This window comes from Caloenas nicobarica, chromosome Z, assembly GCF_036013445.1.
Source record: "Caloenas nicobarica isolate bCalNic1 chromosome Z, bCalNic1.hap1, whole genome shotgun sequence".
In the NCBI taxonomy this organism is placed as follows: Eukaryota; Metazoa; Chordata; class Aves; order Columbiformes; family Columbidae; genus Caloenas; species Caloenas nicobarica.
The window spans coordinates 18,965,034-18,984,189 of NC_088284.1; the positions used below are offsets into that span (position 1 = coordinate 18,965,034).

The 19,156-nt window shown below is 45.2% G+C and overlaps 1 protein-coding gene across 6 annotated transcripts in view; it reads right to left on the reverse strand.

Moving 5' to 3' along the window:
- Nucleotides 1-14,136: 14,136 nt before the first annotated feature.
- PDZD2 (PDZ domain containing 2) overlaps nucleotides 14,137-19,156 on the reverse strand; it is a 152,702-nt gene continuing 147,682 nt past the window's right edge. For all 6 annotated transcript variants that reach the window (XM_065655865.1, XM_065655864.1, XM_065655866.1 and 3 more), the window contains one exon: nucleotides 14,137-18,252. In XM_065655865.1, the coding sequence (XP_065511937.1) occupies nucleotides 18,086-18,252 (167 nt within the window). In that variant the 3' untranslated portion in view covers nucleotides 14,137-18,085. The remainder of the gene's footprint in view (nucleotides 18,253-19,156) is intronic.

Below are 19,156 nucleotides of genomic sequence, written 5' to 3' on the forward strand. Positions count from 1 at the left end.
AAGCCATCATGCTCTTGTCTTCCAGCTTGAAGACAGAGTGCCACTGGCCCTCTTGTCTGAGCTGCGGCCAGTCAGCTGCCTCTTCTGAAGTACGCTGGACATTTCATGTCAGTGCATTTCCAAGAGATGCTCCACACCGCCACCAGGATAATACTAGAAGTCCTGTATCCTCACAAGGGTGAACTCAACAAAGTTGTCCTGTTTGATAAAGTGAGTGTGGGGGGGCAATTGCCTCCCTCGACCGTGAGAGGGTGGGCAGTGAGCAAGAGGGAGAGACTCCCTCCTGGGCATTGTAGCAAGATGTGCTGCATCTGTCCTTGGCAGGGCTGCACGTTCCTCAGTGTGTTTGGACTCAATGGAGAAAAGCTGCCCATGAGAATATTCATGCGTTGCAGATTGCTATTCGGATCTTCCAGTCATGCTCCGCCATGCTCAAGGATGTCGAATGAGTATGTGACAGGGGCGGGGGGCACTTGCTGCCTGGGACGGCACAAGGGGTCTTACCAGAAAGAGATGTGCCGTCTAGCTTGCCCTCCGTTGTCCCTGGCAGGTGCCCTGAGAGGTGGTGGCATGTGGCCCTGGGCTTAGCCCACGGTAGCCACGCAGAGTCCCTCCAAGCACGCCCTGCCAGCCATCGTGCTGGCACCAGTGGCTGAGGGAACTGGGACTGTTTAACCTGGAGAAAAGGAGGCAGAGGGGAGACCTTCTTGTTCTCTACCTGAAAGCTACCTGAAAGGAGGTTGTAGCGTGGAGGGTCTTGCTCTCTTCTCCCAGGACGTGAGCAAGAGAACAAGAAGTTGCACCAGGGGAGGTTTAGATGGGATACTGTGGGAGATTTGAGGGATTTTCTTGAAAAGAATGGGCATTATATGGAACTGAACTGAACAGGCCTGTGAGGCCTATGTGAGCAAGAAGAGAGCAAAACAGCCTACGTGCCTTACATGACTTCAAGCAGCCTTGAGCGAGAACAAGAGGAAGAAAAAATTAGGAGTCAGCAAGTCAGCAATTTTGTACTGAAGTAATGCTGAATGTTAGAGCTCTTGCTAACGGTTGATATCCAATCCCTTGTTAGTTTGCGGCACGTGAACAGTAGCTATTAACCAATGATATGCAGCCTGTAAGCGTGTGGACAGAGCAGAAAGATATTTAAGGAGTATTGTAACAAGTAATAAATGGCTTCAGCTGAATTCATATTGGATCATGTGGAGTCCGTCGAAAACGTCCTCGCAGGATACCAGGAAAAATTTGTTCACAGAAAGGGTTGTCAGGCATTGAAACAGGCTGCCCAGGGAAGTGCTTGAGTCACCATCCCCGGAGGCGTTTAAAAGACTGGTAGATTAGGTTCTTAGGGACATGGCTTAGGGGTGCACTTGGCAGTGTTGGGTTAGTGGTTGGTCTTGATGATCTTAAAAATCTTTTCCAGCCACAATGATTCTGTTATTCTAAGGGCAAAAGGCTCTTGGTGCCAGAGGCAACTGGCCCATGAACGGCGATGGAGCCCAGCCACCTGAACTCAAGTTGCTGTCATCACAGGTGGTGACATCACAGGCACTTTCTTCCCTCCCTCTTTTCTCACCAGAAGGCTGTAGCCTTCTGCAGGTAGCAGCTCAGGGAATGTGGCCTCAGAGAAAGTGTCCAAAACTTCTTGCATGTGTTCTACCCCTGTCCCTTGCACCCCTGAGCTCTCCACGTCCCCATGACCCATGCTGGCAGGGCAGGATGGCAGGTGGCCCAGGCTGGCGCCGAGGGGAGGTGCAGGAAGGGATGAAGCCGGGCAGGCAGGACAGCTGCTGAAGCCACACTCGCTGCATGTGTTCCAGGGAAGTGTCTGTTGCAGTTACCAGTGGGACATCATTCTGCGGAGTCACTGGCCACTCAGGCATGAATACACAGGTATGAGGCGCGTGTCTGAGGCGTGGGAGGCTAGCATGGGAGAGGGCCTGCCCAGCAGCCGGTCAGTAACAGCCCAGGGATGGGAGAATGGGCTCTGTGGCCAGTTTTTCCCCTGGGTTCTGCTGGCCTCTGCTGTATGCATGGCCTAGAAATGTCCTGTGGGGCTGGTAGCACAGGTACATCAATGCATGTGCTCTCTCTCTCTGGCAGTCCTTGACCAGAGGGTGAATCTGGCAGCCGGAATGATGATGAACTACCCTGGGCTGGTAAGCTGTGATGCAGTGACCTACGCCGCCTCTTGGCTGCCCGCTTACTACTTCAAGGAGCTGCCAGAGAAAAAGATGAAAGGCTTTAGCCAAACCGGCACTGTCTACGAATATGTGGGAATCACCAAGAAGTGGTGAGTGTCCTCTGAGAGAACTGGATGAGGAAGGCAGTGGCACCAAGGGCACAGCCTTGGCCAGCAAAGAGGAGCTCTGCAGAGAAAGACCAAGTTGGGCTCCCTTCCCTGTGGCTGAGACAGTTAGAAAACCTGGTGTGAGAGGCTTTTTGCCACTCTACCCTGCTGCCTTTTGCCACTCTACCCTGCTGCCTTTTGCTGCCGAGAGAGCAGGAGTGAAACCACAGGGACGGGTAAGGTTTGTCTGTCTTGCTAGACACAACTAGGCCTTGTAGGCTCTGTCCAAATGGCCTTTGACTGTGCTTTCCATGCTCTCCTTCCTCCACCACATGGCCTGGTAGTGCTGACCCAAGGAAGTTTTGTCCCAGCTACTTCTGAGCAGGAAGCTTTGTGCCAGTCTGGCTCCCATGGAGAAACGGGGACCACTGGGACACTCTTCCTCGTGTCTTCCTGCTGAAATCTCAGCTCTCCTGCTGGGCCAGGATTTGACCTTCTCTTTGGATGACAGTTTGAATGTTAACTTTGCCATCTCTTTGAAACTACAGGAGGACTTGAAACACTATGGTGCCCGGTGCTTGGCATCCCAGCCCTTTCAGTGACACAAGTCCTCCTTTCCAAGACACTTCTCTTTCTTGGCCAACGTGGTAGAGCTGTTTGCTAGCCAACAGCACCCATGGCCTTCCTTCACCTGTCTCTGATTTCTCTGGGTTTGGCCTCTGGTGATGGACCCTTGATATGTCCTCCTGTCTTTCCAAGGCCATTGGGCTTCTTTATGCTTGAAGCTGTCCTAGTGTGTCAGCTTCAACTTTGGCTGGGGGAAGTGTAGGGGAACAGCAGGTGTGTGAGGAGCACACCCTGCCGCTCCATGCCAGGCTGCTTCTCTACATCCCCTGTCCTCTCACCAACTAATGGGCTTGGGTTTTCTTTTCCCCTTCTTCTAGCGTATTTGGCAAGGGTCTTACCAAGAAGAGGTCAGAGTACGGCCCCTTGCTGGGTAGTTGGAGAACATCTTGCTCTTCTCAATCCGTTTCTTCTCCTTGCCTGCAGTGACTCAAGTCATCCCTTCCAGTCCTGTGCTGGATCACTGTGGGGAATTGTGTGGGACCGGCTGAAGGACAGGGAAGAGGGCATGGGAACTGTGCTATGGGGCAGGCAGATCCCTGCTGTCCTGAGGATGGCAGAAGTGCAAAAGCTGGCATGAGTGGGTGGGAGGAGGCCTGGTGCAGGCAGCTGGGGGATGTGGTGGCGGTATGGGAAGCGGTGGTGGAGGGTGCCAGCAAAAGGGACAGCTCTTTGCTTTTCAGCTCGCCCCAGCAGCTCGTTTTCTTGTTTGCTTTCACAGGTCAGGAGAAGGAGATAGAGGTCTTTCAGAGCTGCTTGAAAGCCTACCAGGATTTTCAAGAAAGGCACATCCTGGCATTTGAGGGCTTGATGGGCTCTGGAAAGAGCCACTTACTTACTGAACTGGCCTACATAGCCCAGGATGCTGGCCAGAGGTGCTGATTTTTGACCTGTAGCTTTGGGACACTGCCACTGCCCATCCCGTGACAGCCATGAAACACTCCAGACTCTCTGCCAGTGCGCCTGGCCCCAGGACTGCAGCCTCCTAAAAAAGCCTCGTGGAGATACTCCCTAGGAGCTCCTGTGTGCCCTTCTGCCACCTCTGTCTTTTTGGGAATTTGGAAGTGGCTTCTTGAGCCGTGGCCTTTCTGCCTTCACCTTTGGGCATGGCACAGATAGAAGGAAAGACCCCATGCTCAGTGCTTTCATCTGACTCCAGACCCAACGGAGAGCAGGGTGGCCTGTCCCAGGAGCCCTGCTTGCCCTCTGCCTGTTTCCCAGAAGGAGCACTGGGGCAGAGAAACCTTCTTGTGCTCTGGGAGGCAGGCTGCTACAGTCTGGAGCCCAATGGCAAACTCGGCACTTGCTCCATCCTTGCCTTTTAGCCCTGTGAGCCCCTGTGCACAGGGCACGTAGTGAGATCTGGGCCAGCACTGCGGAGATACAGGCTCTGGACCCAGCTGTCCCAGTGGCTTGGCAACCACTGCCCCTCTGTGCCCTGTCTCATAGTGGAAAGCTTGGCCTTCTCTGGGAAGCACTTGGAGATGGGTGGCTGAAGAGTTTCCCCCAAGGGCATCTCCACCCCTTTAGTCTTCAAAGGCTTGGGCTGTTGGGGATCTCAGTCCCTCTTGTTTTGAGTGGCAGGGTAGTTGCAGTGGACCTGCTCAAGATCAACCTGAGGCAGCACTACGCTGCCCTCCGTGTGCTAATGGCCAGGGCCCTGGGCCTCCAGGACTGTGAACAGTGCAGTGACATGGAGCAACGGCTGGAGACAGAGCCCCAAGGGACGATAGAAGAGAGCAGATATTGCCTCCTCAATGACCTTTTCACTGTCCAGGTGAGAGCTGAGAGGCCTCTCAGGCTCTGCAGAAGGCCTTCTCCTGAGCTTTTCTGGGTCTGATGTCTGTGGGCATGCTGCTGGGAGTGCCTTAGCTCAGGGCTGCAAATCACAGGGGTCATAGCGCAGATCTCCTGTTCCTGAGCCTGGGGTCTCCCCGTCTGTAGTAAGTTCATGTCCCATGCCACATCCAGCAGTGCCCGGTGCCTCGTTCAGCACCCTAGAAGTGGTGTTGGAGGGAGGTGGTTGGTGCCGCGGTCTCGCTTGGTGGGTAGGTGTGCCTAGCCCCAGAGCCATGTTTCTCTCTGACTCTGCTTTTCTGGCCAGTTTCCCATCTCGAACAAGATGGACAAGATGAAGGAAAATGAAAGAATAGAAGAACAGTTTGCCACTTAGGAGAAAGTGCTAGAGAAGGTGAGCATTTCTCCTTCATTCCTCCTGGGTCAGAGAAGGAAGACAACACTGCCAGGTGCAGGCTCTGCACCGCAGCAGTGTGAGTGGGTGGGAGGACCACAGGCCCCAATCATCGCCGGTCAGGGCCTGAGAAACCCCCGCCTCCTCCACACAGCCCCACAAACAGCCCCAATAACTGTGGGAACGGCAGGATGTGCAGTTCCAGCTAAAGGGCCTTGGACAGATTATACAGAAGTATGTTTTTTATGAGTTTAAGAAGTGATAGCCAGGCCAGTGAGAAGGATATCTTGGGTCGGAAAACCGCCCGCATGTGTATGATGTGTGAATGTTGGGCCTGAGCGTGTGAATGAGTGGGTCGGAACGCCACTCACAAGATAGGCATGGGAATGTGACTGAAAACAGTTACAACATGAGTGTGGTGTGTTTAGAATAACATTTTTTGAAAAAACTGTCTAACCTCTTGGTCCAGCCCTGTATCTGTAAACATATAAATTGAGAACTGTTAATAAAAGAGAGCTCAGCTCTGCCTGGCTCTGCTCTCGCTGCTAACAAGAACTCTGTGGCTGTGCACCTCTGTCTGCATCTGTATGAATCATTCTCATCGCTGCAAATGGTGCCCCATGTGAGTGTTTGACCCCTGTGAGGCTCTTCATTGAGCAGTGCGTGTGGCAGCGACCACGCAATCCAACGGGTGAGTAAAATTTTGTGACCACGCTAACCGCTGAGTGTAACAGGGAAAAGCAGTCCTCATTGAACGAGAGATCTGCGGGTTTGCATGAGTAATAGAACAAGCTGCTTCCCCTGTACATAAGCTATATCCATGAGTTTTACCGTACGTATTATGTGCTTCTGTGTATTGCTTTTCTGAAAATCAAGCAGCTTGTCAGGAATGTGAGTTGTTTTACTGGTTGTTGTTACAGTTTCTTTGTGGTATTGTTTGTGTAAGTGCACTGTAAGCCTTCTGCCTCCTTCTCCCACTTGCTCTGCAAACTGCTCCGTGCTTCCCCCTCCTCCCTCCCTCTTCTCATGGTTTTTACTTACGAGATGAGGTTGGGAATGGCTGTTTTCAGTTGTGTTACTAAGCAATCGGTGTTGGGAGGTGTTTTAAAACATAGGAAAGCACTTGGAAATATAAGGAAGGAAGATCTTGTGAAATATTGCAGTCAATGGTGTCTGCTGTGTATGTTAGATGATTGGGAAAAGTGGCCAGAGAATAGAACCTTGAAATATAATACTTGGTTGCAAGTAATGTTGTTTTTAAAGCGAGAAGAGCAGCACAAAAATTAATCTCTACAGGAGATCATTAAATCATTGCAGACAGTTTTACAGGCGAAACGGTTTGAACTTCAACGAGCTGAGAATTAACTGATAACACACAAGTCACAGAAAACTTGCAGACCACTCTTTGAGATATTTTTCCTTATTAACCTGTTTTCTTTGTAGGTATCTCTTTGAGCATATTACAGTTTTAATAAGTCTTTGCCTGTTATATGGTACAGTAAGTTCACAGACTGCTAAATCATGAGAATCCATTGACTCAAAATGTACATTTTGTGATTATACAGAAGACCATGAGTAATTTAGGTCTTTACTGCGTGAAAGTGATAATAAGATTTTGTGTGTGACAGCTGTTACTTTTCTTTCTAGCATGCTAGCTTTATTCCAGCATCCAGACTTGCGCAACTCTGTGACAGGCTGTGTCTCATCTCAGTGTATTAAATTTGGCTCTTTTGTATGCACACCGGGTAAAGAATCCTGGTTTTGGGACAGCAGTTGTAGCACCCCAGATGAGACACTAATAAAAGCCTTGCCCAGTCCAGCTTGCTAGAGCAGCGTGGGAGTGGGTGTTGATTGGGTTCCAGAGTGCGCTGACCTGTTTTGTCAGGGAGACCCAGCGGTACCTTTACCTGGCTGAGCAGTTAGCGGTCCAAAAGTGCAATGCTAAAATCGAGATATTGTCTTGAATAAGTGTAGTTGTGATCCATTTGCATATTTGAACGTGGTATTTGGTTTGCATATCTGAGCTCAGTATTTTAATCTGCATATTTATATTTGGTACCAGAAGAGTTTTGTTTGGGGAGATAATTACAAAATGAGAACTGGTTCCGCTACTAAAATACCACCTTGCACCCCCTTAGGATGTATCCTTACACATTAGAGTAACTTTGTGCTAGTTGGAGATATGGGAAACAAAACTAAATGCTGTGATGAATGTGAACTTGGGAGAGGTTGTATGTAAAAGTTGCTAGAATATGAACTGATTTGGATCTAGGAAAATGAAAGTAATGGATTGATGGTTAGTATGGTGTTTATTGACATCTGTAAGAAATTGCAAAAGGTAAATGGGGCTGAGGAGTGTAACTATTGCTCAGCTAATTATAATTGCATATAAAGTGTATTATGGCTGGAATGAAATGGAAAAATAAAAAAGCAAAATATGCCAGGCCTGTGCTGTACAGCTTGAAAATATATTTCAGGCATGTGTCAAGCTGCAAGATAAACTCAGCTCATTGTAACCAAGGAGTTTGCCAGAGCCTCCCACTTGGTACCAGCGATTACGCCACCTGCGTGGCCTTGCCTGTATCTAAACTGCAGCGAGAAAGAAAAAAAAAATAGAAAAACCTGTCTGTCTGCTGCTAAAGTGGCAAAAGGGGGGCTTTATTCCCCCCGCCATCGCAGCAATGTTGCTGCTGGAGAACTGTAGTACTCAATGAAGGAGTCTGAGGGTGAAATTTAAAGGCATCCCCAGCAGATCCGTAGTTCTAATGAAACTGGGAAATTAAACAAAAAATCTTTTAATGGACTTATTCTGTGGTAACTGGTTGTAAGAGACTTTTTAGTAAATTCACCATGCTAACTTTTGAGGTCATGGGAAGGAAAACCGTTTTTTGAAACCAATGGAATGCCAAATTTGGAACAAAGTTTTAACAGATTAGTTCTTGTATTTGCCATAAAGCCCTATACCTCTCTTGGGTCAAGATTTGTTAAGTAAATTGTAAGCTCAAATAACGTTTTCTGAGAATTCTGTTTAGTTGCATGTCCCATAAGAAGATGCTTGGAAGGTGCAGATCTGCTTGCTGCAAGCAAGAAATCTCCAAGGAAATTTTGGATGCTGTATTTCCACTAGTATGGGCAGCCGAAGTATCGGTAAAGCCAACACTACGCTGATAGAACTGAAACAGGACTTCAATCTGGTAAGGAAAAACAATATCCAATAAACATGAAAGCCAAAATGGGGTTAGAGACTTTGATGAACAAATTATGACAACCTTACAGGCTGACTGCATTCGATTGGACTTGCAGATTTGTCTGTTTATAGTTACAACACAAAAACATCCTGTGGCTATTGTGAGACAGTATGATGAGAAAGCTAGCAGAGTGATATACTTGGAATGGATTTTTTTTTGCCCAATTCTTTCCATAAAACTATTACTCAGCTTCTAGAATTGATTGTTACTCTGATCAAAAAATGCAGAGAGCAGATTCAAGTCTTAATAGGCCATGACTCATCTGTCATATAGGTACCACTTGTGAAGTCTGATTTTGATTTTTTTATTTCGCAAGCTATGACCTTGTAAATTGCACTAGTCGATTTTCTTAACAGCATAGCTTTTGGAATGCCTAAGTGTAAATTGCTGCAGAATCTGCATGTCTTTGACATCAGGCCACAGACCATACTTATATTTGGGCAGATCCCACGTGCTTGCACAGTTTTTGTTGATGGTTCAGGGAAATCTCATGAAGCTGTAGTGGTCTGGTGTGAAGATAACGATTGGCATAATTCTGTTAAAATTATTGATGGCTTGACCCAATCAGTAGAACTTGGCACAGATTTACATTACTTAGAGCTTTTTAAGGAGGAACCTCTAAATTTGACTTGTGATTCTGAGTACGTAGTCAAGGTCCTACAGCACATCCCCTCCACCTTTCTTAAAGAAATCTCGCAACAGCAGCTCTTTGAATTGTTTGTATCATTGCAAACTGCATTACAGCATTGCAGACGCCCACTGTTTGTTACTCATATACGCTCTCATGTGACTTTATCAGGTCCCATAACAGAAGGAAATGCAGTTGCAGACTCTTACACTGTAGTTACCATCCGCTTCCAGTCTGCCAGGGCTTCACATGCTTTCTTCCACCAGAATGCTGCTGCTTTAAAAAAGTTGTTTGATCAGACACTCGAACAAGTGAAAGACATAGTTTGCTCTTGCAAAGACCTTATTACAAATTCATGCTCCCTTGGAGTTAACCCTTGCAGGCTCACAGCTAATGCCATTTAGCAGACTGACATTACGTATGTCTCATCTTTTTGTAATTTGAAATATGTACACATTTGTATAGATACTTTTCCAGGTATGCTTTGTGCATCTGCTTATACTAGTGAGAAAAGCAAGGATGTTCAGTGCCACTGAACAGACGGACTACTTTGCTATGCTGGGTGTGCCACAACAGATTAAAACTGACCACTGCCAGATCCACGCAATATTTTTTATAGCAATGGAGTGGTTCGCATGACACAGGTGTTCCACATTCTCCCACTGGACAGGCTATTATTGAACAGGCACATTCCACACTGAAACAAATGTTGTTAAAACAATAAAGGGGGAATATGATGCCTCAGGAACAATTAAACAATGCAATATATACTTTAAACCTTTTGAATCATGCTATGCCTCCCTCCTCTACCACAGCAGTGGAAAAACACTTCTGTGCTCCAGATCCACTGTCTCAGAGACCAAAGGTTTTGTATCAGGATCCCTTGCACAACAGTCAATAGCAAGGGTGAGTAGAATTAACCACCTGGAGAAGGCGATATGTGTATGTTCTTATTCCAACAGGACTGGAGTGGCTTCCTGTGAAATACATTAAACCTTACTATGAGTTGGACAAACACCACACAGGACCTAATGATAGAGATGCAATGTCTATCCTTGTAGCAGAGGGCAACAAAGAAGCAGAAGAGACGGAAGTAAGAGGCCAGTGATGTTACCTGGAGGCAGCTAAAGAAGTTACAACAAAATGCAAGTACTATGATGGCAGCAGCAGGCCCCTCGCTCCAATTAACACTTCCTTAGCCTATTTGGCTATCATCTCCTGCAACAGTGCAGTAACAATGACACACACTGGGTAGGTGGTGCATGGATACCACCAGAAGGTCAGTTACTGGAAAACAAGGATTGGATTAAATTTAATCAAATACAACAGTATTTTGTTGAGACCTCTTCTGTATGTATTTCTAAGAAACCAGTTAACAATTGTTTGTCAGAGAAGTTTCACTTGTTTTAGCAGTGATGGGGGGATGGAGGGGTGGTTCAAAGCAATCTGGATTTTGTTTCCATTTTGGGGCTTAACATGCAAGGTATCTAAAGTAAGCACAGAAGATGTTTTGAGTTTGTACTGGGTCCCCTGTAAATTAGAGGCACTAGCATAGCAGAATGGTACAGATTTACATTATTTGGACTGGGGACTAGCCGGTGAAAAAACTTCCAATGCATTTGTTTTCCTTATCAGGATGACGGTAATTGTTGTAATTTGTATTATTCTATTCTATAGTAGGTTGATTTGTAATGATAATGTATAACAGGAAAATTACATATAAGGTATGATGATCCACAATGGGCATTCGAACTCACCAACGGAATGCCCCCTTTTGACTTTGGAGACAAGAGGTGACTGCACCACCACTCCAAAGTAGCCTGTCAGCTGACTGTGGTCACAGGGTGGATTGTGTGGCAGTTGCACAACCCCCTGAGATCTGGAGCCTTCAGCGGGGCAGTTGATGTTTCTTTAGCACCTTTTGTGCCCCGCTGTGCCTGTCCCCACATGCACACCCAGGGTGGTGCCAAGGCACTGTCAGTCACATCCTCCCCTGCCCCGGGGCAGGGTGACTTCACCTCCACCAGCTGCGGGGTAGGAGGGGTGGGACCTGCACTCACTTTACAGGGTCCTTAACAAAGGAGGTGCCCAGAGCAACTGCAAAGCTTCTGGACTATGTTGTAATGCCCACAGCCACATCTGACCAGACTATAAAACGGGGTTCCCACTGAAGACACCCTTTGAGTGGTCTTCTCAGAGCTGCAGGTCTATAAACTGGAGCCCTTTCCTTAGACAGGAACACCGTCTAAGGAGACTTCCCGGGATTGAGAACACCTCACCTCCTCATTTGAGTGAGTGGTTATTTACTGGATATATCCTTGAATGAGTCTTCACCTAACCCAGGCGAGTGATTATTTCTTGTGAGTACCCTGAAGTGAGAGGCCTGTAGTTTTGCTTCTTGTGAGTGACTAAATGCACGTTGTGGTTCCTCATTATTCGTATGTTGTTTTACCCCAATAATCTCCTCAACTGATATCTGAACATGTATTTTCTGTTGTTGGAGTGCTAAATTATTGTATAAACACTGTCTCTAGTCAGTTTACTGGCTACACTTTTCCAGCTAGAATTAAGTCTGTTTTGGTACTTGTCCACCTAAAACTGACTTTCGAGTGCCTCTGTGACACAGATAAAGGAGTCAAACTTCTTTCTATAAAGACAATTTCTGCAGAGACTGGAGAGCAGTCATCTAAGAGGAAGAATAAAACTCGACAACTATTCACACATCTGCAACAAATGTATGTGAAGCAGCCCTGTTGTGGATAGGAGATGGAAAGAACACTTTGGCTACCAGAATAAAACTGCATTGTGATTGGGAATATACTCAAAAGAATTTATGTGTAACACTGTTGAAATGAAATGATAGTGTTCATGAATGGACACAAGTGAAACAGCATCTCCAGAGAGCACTCTCAGCTGATGTGCAAGGCCTGGTTCAGGATTTAGCCAGTGCCCTGCAAAAAACAATTGCATGATTTGCAAGAGTTAACACTGCAAGACATAATAGCTAATATTATCTAATAGCATAAAGTGATTAGACCCAAAAACATGGTTTTCAGGCCTCAATCTGCATGTGTGAGTTTTTGTGGGAATTGGATGTGCTCGTGTAATATTTTTTCTTGTAGTCTTCCGAATCATCTGGAGAATGATACAGAATGCAAAGAAGAATAAAGCCAGGGTCCTTGCTGCGCTCACTGTGAACCAGATGTTCAAAAACAAAAAAGGGCGAGATGTGGGAATGGCAGGATGTGCAGTTCCAGCTAAAGGGCCTTGGACAGATTATACAGAAGTATGTTTTTTATGAGTGTAAGAAGTGATAGCCCAGGCCAGTAAGAAGGATATCTCAGGTCGGAAAACTACCCCCATATGTATGATGCGTGAATGTTGGGCCTGAGTATGTGATTGAGTGGGTCGGAATGCCGCCCACAAGATATGCATGGGAACGTGACTGAAAACAGTTACAACATGAGTGTGGTGTGTGTCCCATCCCAACAGATGGGATGAGTGATGAGTTAACTCTGAACGCGACACACGCCCTGACTCAACAGATGAGATCAGGTGTGAGTTAACTCTGGGTTAATTCTGCACGGTTATGTGAAGTGAATGACAGACAATCACTCCAGGGGTCCAATTCAATTATGAGTTTTACTAAAAGTACGTGTTGGAATACTAGTTACAGCGAATAGTGGTTTGGCAAAAGTATAATGGCAAAAGTCCTTCTACAAGCAATGTATTGGCAACCATTAGTAGCTATAATACAAAACTTAACAAGAATCCAACAGCAGAGCTTAAGATAATGTTACTCTTATATGTTCAAAAGGAAAAGAGAGAGAGTGGTAGAGAGGGAAGGAAAACTAAGGTATAAGAGATAGAGAAAGATATAAAGAAATAGGGGTATAGAAGAAAAAAGAGAGAAGGAAAGAGCAGAGAGAAAGGAAGAAAGAAAAGGGTGAGGGATCCAGCCACTCTTACGGCTCCGCAGCGTGGATGAGAAGACTTGTATGATGATGTATGGCCTCCGGTGTCCCATGGTGAGGATGCTGGGGTTTGTAGTTCAGGAGCGCAGCGTCCTCCAGTTCCCAGGGCGAGGCTGATGGATGGAGCATCCTCAGGGTGATAAGTTCCCTACCTATGCTCTTTTAGGTGAGCTTTTTTATAGCCCTCTGAGTAGAGGAAAGTCTGGGGGGGAAGGCATGACTGTGAAAGATCGACAAGTCTCGACAAGTCCCGCACCATGTTGAAGGGTCTCAGCATTTCTCCTTTGTGCCATGCTGGGCATATCAGAAGTCTGGGGGAAGGGGTGATTGCGAAAGATCGACAAGTCTTGGGCCATGTTGAAGGGTCTCAGCTTTTCCCCTTTGTGTGCCAAGCTGGGCATATCAGAAGATGGAGCCATGTGCCCTCCGGCACATCCCCCACCTCCGGTATGGGCCAGCTCGCCTGGGCTGTGGCTCGTTAGCTTGTCATTGATATGTAAATCGCAGTTCACCCTATACAGAATGTGTCATCTCCTGTGGCTGGATGAACTAGTTTCACCACAATGTTTCAGCCATGATCCTTATCAATACACAACAGTGTGTTTAGAATAACATTTTTTGAAAAAACTGTCTAATCTCTTGGTCCAGCCCTGTATCTGTAAACGTATAAATTGAGAACTGTTAATAAAAGAGAGCTCAGCTCTGCCTGGCTCTGCTCTCGCTGCTAACAAGAACTCTGTGCCTGTGCGCCTCTGTCTGCATCTGTATGAATTGTTCTCATCACCGCAGATAACTCTCCTCCTGTAAAGTGTGCCGTGGAGGAGGAACAAGGTCTTCTGCCTTCGCTTGCCCAAGCTCCATCCTTCTGCAGGGCAAGTGATGTGAAGGATGAGCTTAAAGTCTCAAAGGAGCTAAGAGTCAGCGAGCTTCTGAACGGGGAAGTGGCTGGGGAAAATATTTACCACCTGTCATCTTAAAAGACTTCAAATTAAGTTTAATTTACAAAATGAAGACTTTACCTTTGAGCTCACACCAGTTTAGAAGCAAGAGAGACATATGCCTCTGCATTGGAACCTCCAAAACTTCAAACTGTGTACTGAAATAAATATCCAGACAAGTACTAAGGATACCATTTATTTTCAAAATCACTAAAAACCTGAAACAAAACAGTTTATGGCAATACAGATTTACATAACAGAGACAGCAAATTGAAAAATGTACAATCTATTTCATGTTATTGCACTCACTTTTTTGTAATATACAAGGCATATTAAACAGTTTTCATTAAAAGAAGTTTTATTTATATAAATAAAAGTGTAAATATACAATATCATACAATAAGTGTATCAGCCTAACACTCAAAACCTAACTACAGTGGGATCCCCATTTCTCATATAATCTAGTCTACTGCTTATCAATAGTTCCACGTATACATTTATATCCCCTAAATGTAGAACCAGGTAAACATTCCCATCTGGGAATAGTTTCTTCAGATTTTGACAAGAACCACTGCAGAACATTAACGAGAGTTTAGTGAAGATCATGAGAAAATATTAATCACTCAATTGTTTATTAATACTTACCTGCCCTCATATTTTCTCCTTTTTTTTTTTTTTTAAGCAAGAAAATGATCAGATGTTGCTCCCTCCCTAATTTAGGCCTAATCTCACAGTTTTTAATACAGATGCAAATCCCCACAGAAGCTGGAAGGAGCTTCCAGATACAAAAGGCTGCAAAACACGCAATGGCAGTATCGCACCAGAGCCCACTCTCATATCCAGGATGTGCACCCTGAGCTGCCCCAGGACTTCAGGTCCCTGGTGAAGAGTTGTGGACCAAGTCTGTAACTTCATCCTGAGTTTTTGGTCTTCCAAGATGCAACTTCCAGTCTCTGGAGAGTCACTGCTCTCCTAGAGCTTGGCCAACCCTGCAGCATGGCAAAGAATCACTATGGGGACCCATATGCAAACAGCAAGGCCAAAAATGCTTGTGAACCTACTGAGTAGTGATGAACTAATGCAATGTCCTCTGTCATTTTGGTGTAACCAGGCTCTTAGAAAAAGAACTTTTACTTTGCCAGGTGCATAACCAAAGGTTCACCAAATCTGTTTGGTCTGTCCATCCTGTCTGTAATACAGCAGACCCAGACTGCCTAAATCCTGGCGCTTTTGTGGGGAAAGTCACCCCAACAGAGACGTCAGGAAATGCAACTGTAATCATATCAACACTGGTACCATCAGTAAAGATGTTTCTTGTTCTTTCACAAAACAAAGAAACAAACAAAACTATTTTCAGGAATAGAAACAATCAGGGTTAAATATTCTTCTTTTTCTTGCTGTAATGTTAGTAGAAAAGTCTATCATTCTAACCATAGTAACTATCTGACTTAAAACACTAAACCTAACTTTTAAATTATAGCCACTACGGAATCACACACAAAAATCTCCCCCTTTTTGCTGTTACTCAGCCAACACATATCTACGTGCATGTAAAATAAAACACCAAACAGTATTCAATTATTGAAAAATGAAAGCCTTCTAAATCACTCACAATAAACAGTACCTGCAAATAAGCATCTGAAAATATTTACCACCTATCATCTTAAAACATCTCAAATTAAGTTTAATTTACAAAATGAAGACTTTACCTTTGAGCTCACACCAGTTTAGAAGCAAGAGAGACATACGCCTCTCTGCATTGGAACCTCCAAAATTTCAAACTGTGTACTGAAAAAAAATAAGCCATTTTCTAAAACACAACAGTGACTTACCACATTAAAGCAGCAAAAGTCAGTACTGCACTTGTACGTATTATGTGTATACAGGTATGTATTCACTACGCTGCATTAAATTCCACATGCATTTTATGTATCTATTATACACGCTATTACAATCAGATTTGGGTCACTCCTGAAGAAAGCCTTGCCGTTTAATTGTCATTGCCAAATGTCTTCTCTCTGTTTTTCAGCAACTATGCAGGGGTAACCTCTTGTATCCTAGCACAGGCTGACAACCTCATTGTGGTCCTCTGACCCCAAAAGCTGCATCCTCCTGAAGCCTCTCCCACCATGGAGGTGACCGGAGGCAAGGACCAGTCCCGATGGAGTGGCTGAGCTTTGGGCTCACAGGGGACCCAGCTCCTCTGTCCTTTCACAGCACTGAACCGGAATCGGTTTCCACAGAAATCCTGCAGGCAAAGCAGCTGTGGCACTACGCACAGAATTGCCTTTCCTGTAACCAAAAGCTGCATCTCTCCCTGGATTCACGTGCTAATGTGTCACTGAAAAAGAATTACATTTATTCATTTTCAGGGAAATATCACACAGCTTTTCTGCTCGCCTGGTCTCGGGTTGCTTCGCAGAACTGGATTCTCCTCTGCACGTCATGAGTTGCCGTCTAATGAAGCTGTCACAGAAATGAAGCAAAGCGAGCGCTCCACTAACCCGGAAGCAATTGCTCCAAGCACTGCTGAATAAATGTAAATAAACTGAACTACAGTATGATCTTGGGGCAGGGCCAAGCGACAAGCCCAGACCTTTGTGCAACAGCTACGCAGTGCCTCGGCTCACTAGAAACATAGGCGGCACTTTAGATCTGGACCATCTCCAGGCTGAGAGCTCTTCACCCTGGGCATGCTGGCTGTGAGCAGTCTCCAGCCTAATGCGACACACAACCTGAGCACTCTGGAACCAACAACTTGTCCTCAGCTGATAAGGACACTGGCCCCTTTCCTCCTGTATCTCTTTTACAGTGTTTAGCTATCCCAGATGCAGAAAGAGAAGTAAGAGTCTAATCTCTTGCACCCACACACTCTGCTCCCAGCACAGCAGACTGTAAGTAACACTCAGCAGCACAGCCTGCTACTGATGCCTCTACCGTGAGTAGAGGTGAGAAAACCAAAAAGAAACGCTCACGGCACTGCAACCTTGTCAGTTTTGCTGTATCTAACACCACATTTTCTCCTGTCTACACAAACAGTCTTCAGTTTCACCATCCAGAATGCTCAGCGTCAGCACCTTCCTGACACAGCCAGCTGTACTTGTATCTTACACGCACACCCTCACCCACTCTCACACAAGCAAAAATAAGTATTGGACAAGAGAAGACAAAAAAGAGCAATTAAAAGCCACCACAAATATAGCCAGTTCAGACTTAATATGTTAAAATCCCTCCTGCAGCCAAATAAAAACAGCCTGGCTTTCAGATGTACTTAGCGATCGCTGAAGTCTGTGAGATCTGCAAGAGCTCAGCACCCAAACTTATCCCTCTTTTAAAAAAATATATGTATTTTTAAGGTCTCTAACATTACAAGCCTTAAATATGAAAATTCAGACCCCGATTTTTATTGCTCCCATTTTAATCATAACTAACAGCTCCGTCTACACCTTGGTGGCCATGGTGCTCTTGCTCACAGATTTCTACCGCATTACTGCCAAGTGCTTTCAGATACAAGTTACATCTAAAATTCAGTTCAATTGTGGCAGATGCTGAGTCAGTTCATCAGTTCTTAAAACTGACGAACTGACTTGGCATCCACCACAATGGAAGGATTTTTCAGTTTTGCAACAAAATGCTGATGCTTTAGGCATTAAAATTGTGCAAAGTTATACTCTTGTGTCATGCATTTTTAGTAAAACTGCACTTAGAAGAATAAAGTGAGATTGTTCCAGACATTCTCTTATTACAACAGAAAAGGACCAGACCCTTAGTAAGTGTTCTGAAGTCTTCTTACAGCTGCGTTATACAGTACAGTCTAAATACCCATCCTTGTCAACAGGATGGCAACCAACAAGTCATACTCCCTCTGCAGATACTAGAACTAGCAGGGACAGGCACAGTGTTATTTATCTCAGTCAAAATACTTAAAATCAAACCCAGAAGAGGTCTTGAAGTTCCATTAAAACTGCCACATAATACAAAAATGTCTCTAACATTTGGCTTCCTTCATCCTTGATAATTAGGTGAGATTTTATGATGCTCTTCACATGCTTGCTCAGTGGTTCTCCAAGGCTCTTAGCACCTCTCCGTAGAGTATTAAGACACTTCTGTGTTGGTTTTAGAAACAAAAGACAGCTTCCAGCCAGTTTTAAATATTTTCTCTTAGTAAGTGTCATTAGATGTAATGCTTCCATCACATTGAAGTTCTGCGTTTTCTGATCAGTAACTGTACAGGGCCTTCTGGTACAGATTTAATAATGTTCCAGGCATCGTAATGCATGAGGCCAAGTAATGATTTTCCACTAACAGCAAGAATTTCATCTCCAGTTTCTATGTTTCCAGATTGCTCTGCAGCACCACCTAGGAGCAAATGGAGAAAAAGTCAGTGTGGAAAAAAAAAAAGTAAACCCACAAAAATTCGCTTTCCACTGTGATGAACAGCAAATAAACCTTTTTTCCAACAGTGGCAGTTTCAGTACAAGTCACTTACGTTCCGCTCAGCCCTAGCAATCTAACTCATGCTGTATCTCACAGAAAATGTTATTTTAACCAAGATAAATCCTTGTTCTCAGCAAAAATGTCTGCCTTTGAAGGAAGCAGCACGAGGGCATGAAATATGCTGTACTTTGCCCCTGAAGCTGTAAGAAAACCTGATTGATAAAGTAAACCTACAGGTTGTGTGTGGCATGGATGTATTTTCTCAAACAGAATTTTAATATGGCAATAAGCAGATAATGCACTAGATTTTCAAACCTGGATAACAGGGATGAACAAACCAAATACGGGTAGCAAAGTCAGGACAAACATGACAGTGAGAGAAACAGCTCCTAGGGAGGGAAACACCCTTCACTGCTGATGAAAGTGTGTTTTCTGTGATGCTAATTGACAACATCAGTCACCATGGGGAGGGGAGGAGAAAAGGACTGTATCTAAGGAGAGAAATTAGTGAGCTCAAAAATTAAACATGCCCTTTACCCTCTGAATCACTTTCTAAAGAGGGGAAAATGTACACACAGCTGAAATGATACGACATTCAGAAAATATCAGCCTTTTTTCCTTGATGAGAGAATATACCTCTGAAAACGAATCCTGTAAAAATGCTGCAAACTGGCAGCTTCAGTGAGAGCTTCATCTTCTTTAGAAAGTGCTATATTTTTCACTAAACTGAATCCCAGACTAAGTGGGGGCTAAGAGGGGAGAGGGGGATAACAAAGCATCTGCCGCTTGTGGTGCTTGTGGACCAATGAAAGCTCCACAACCCACC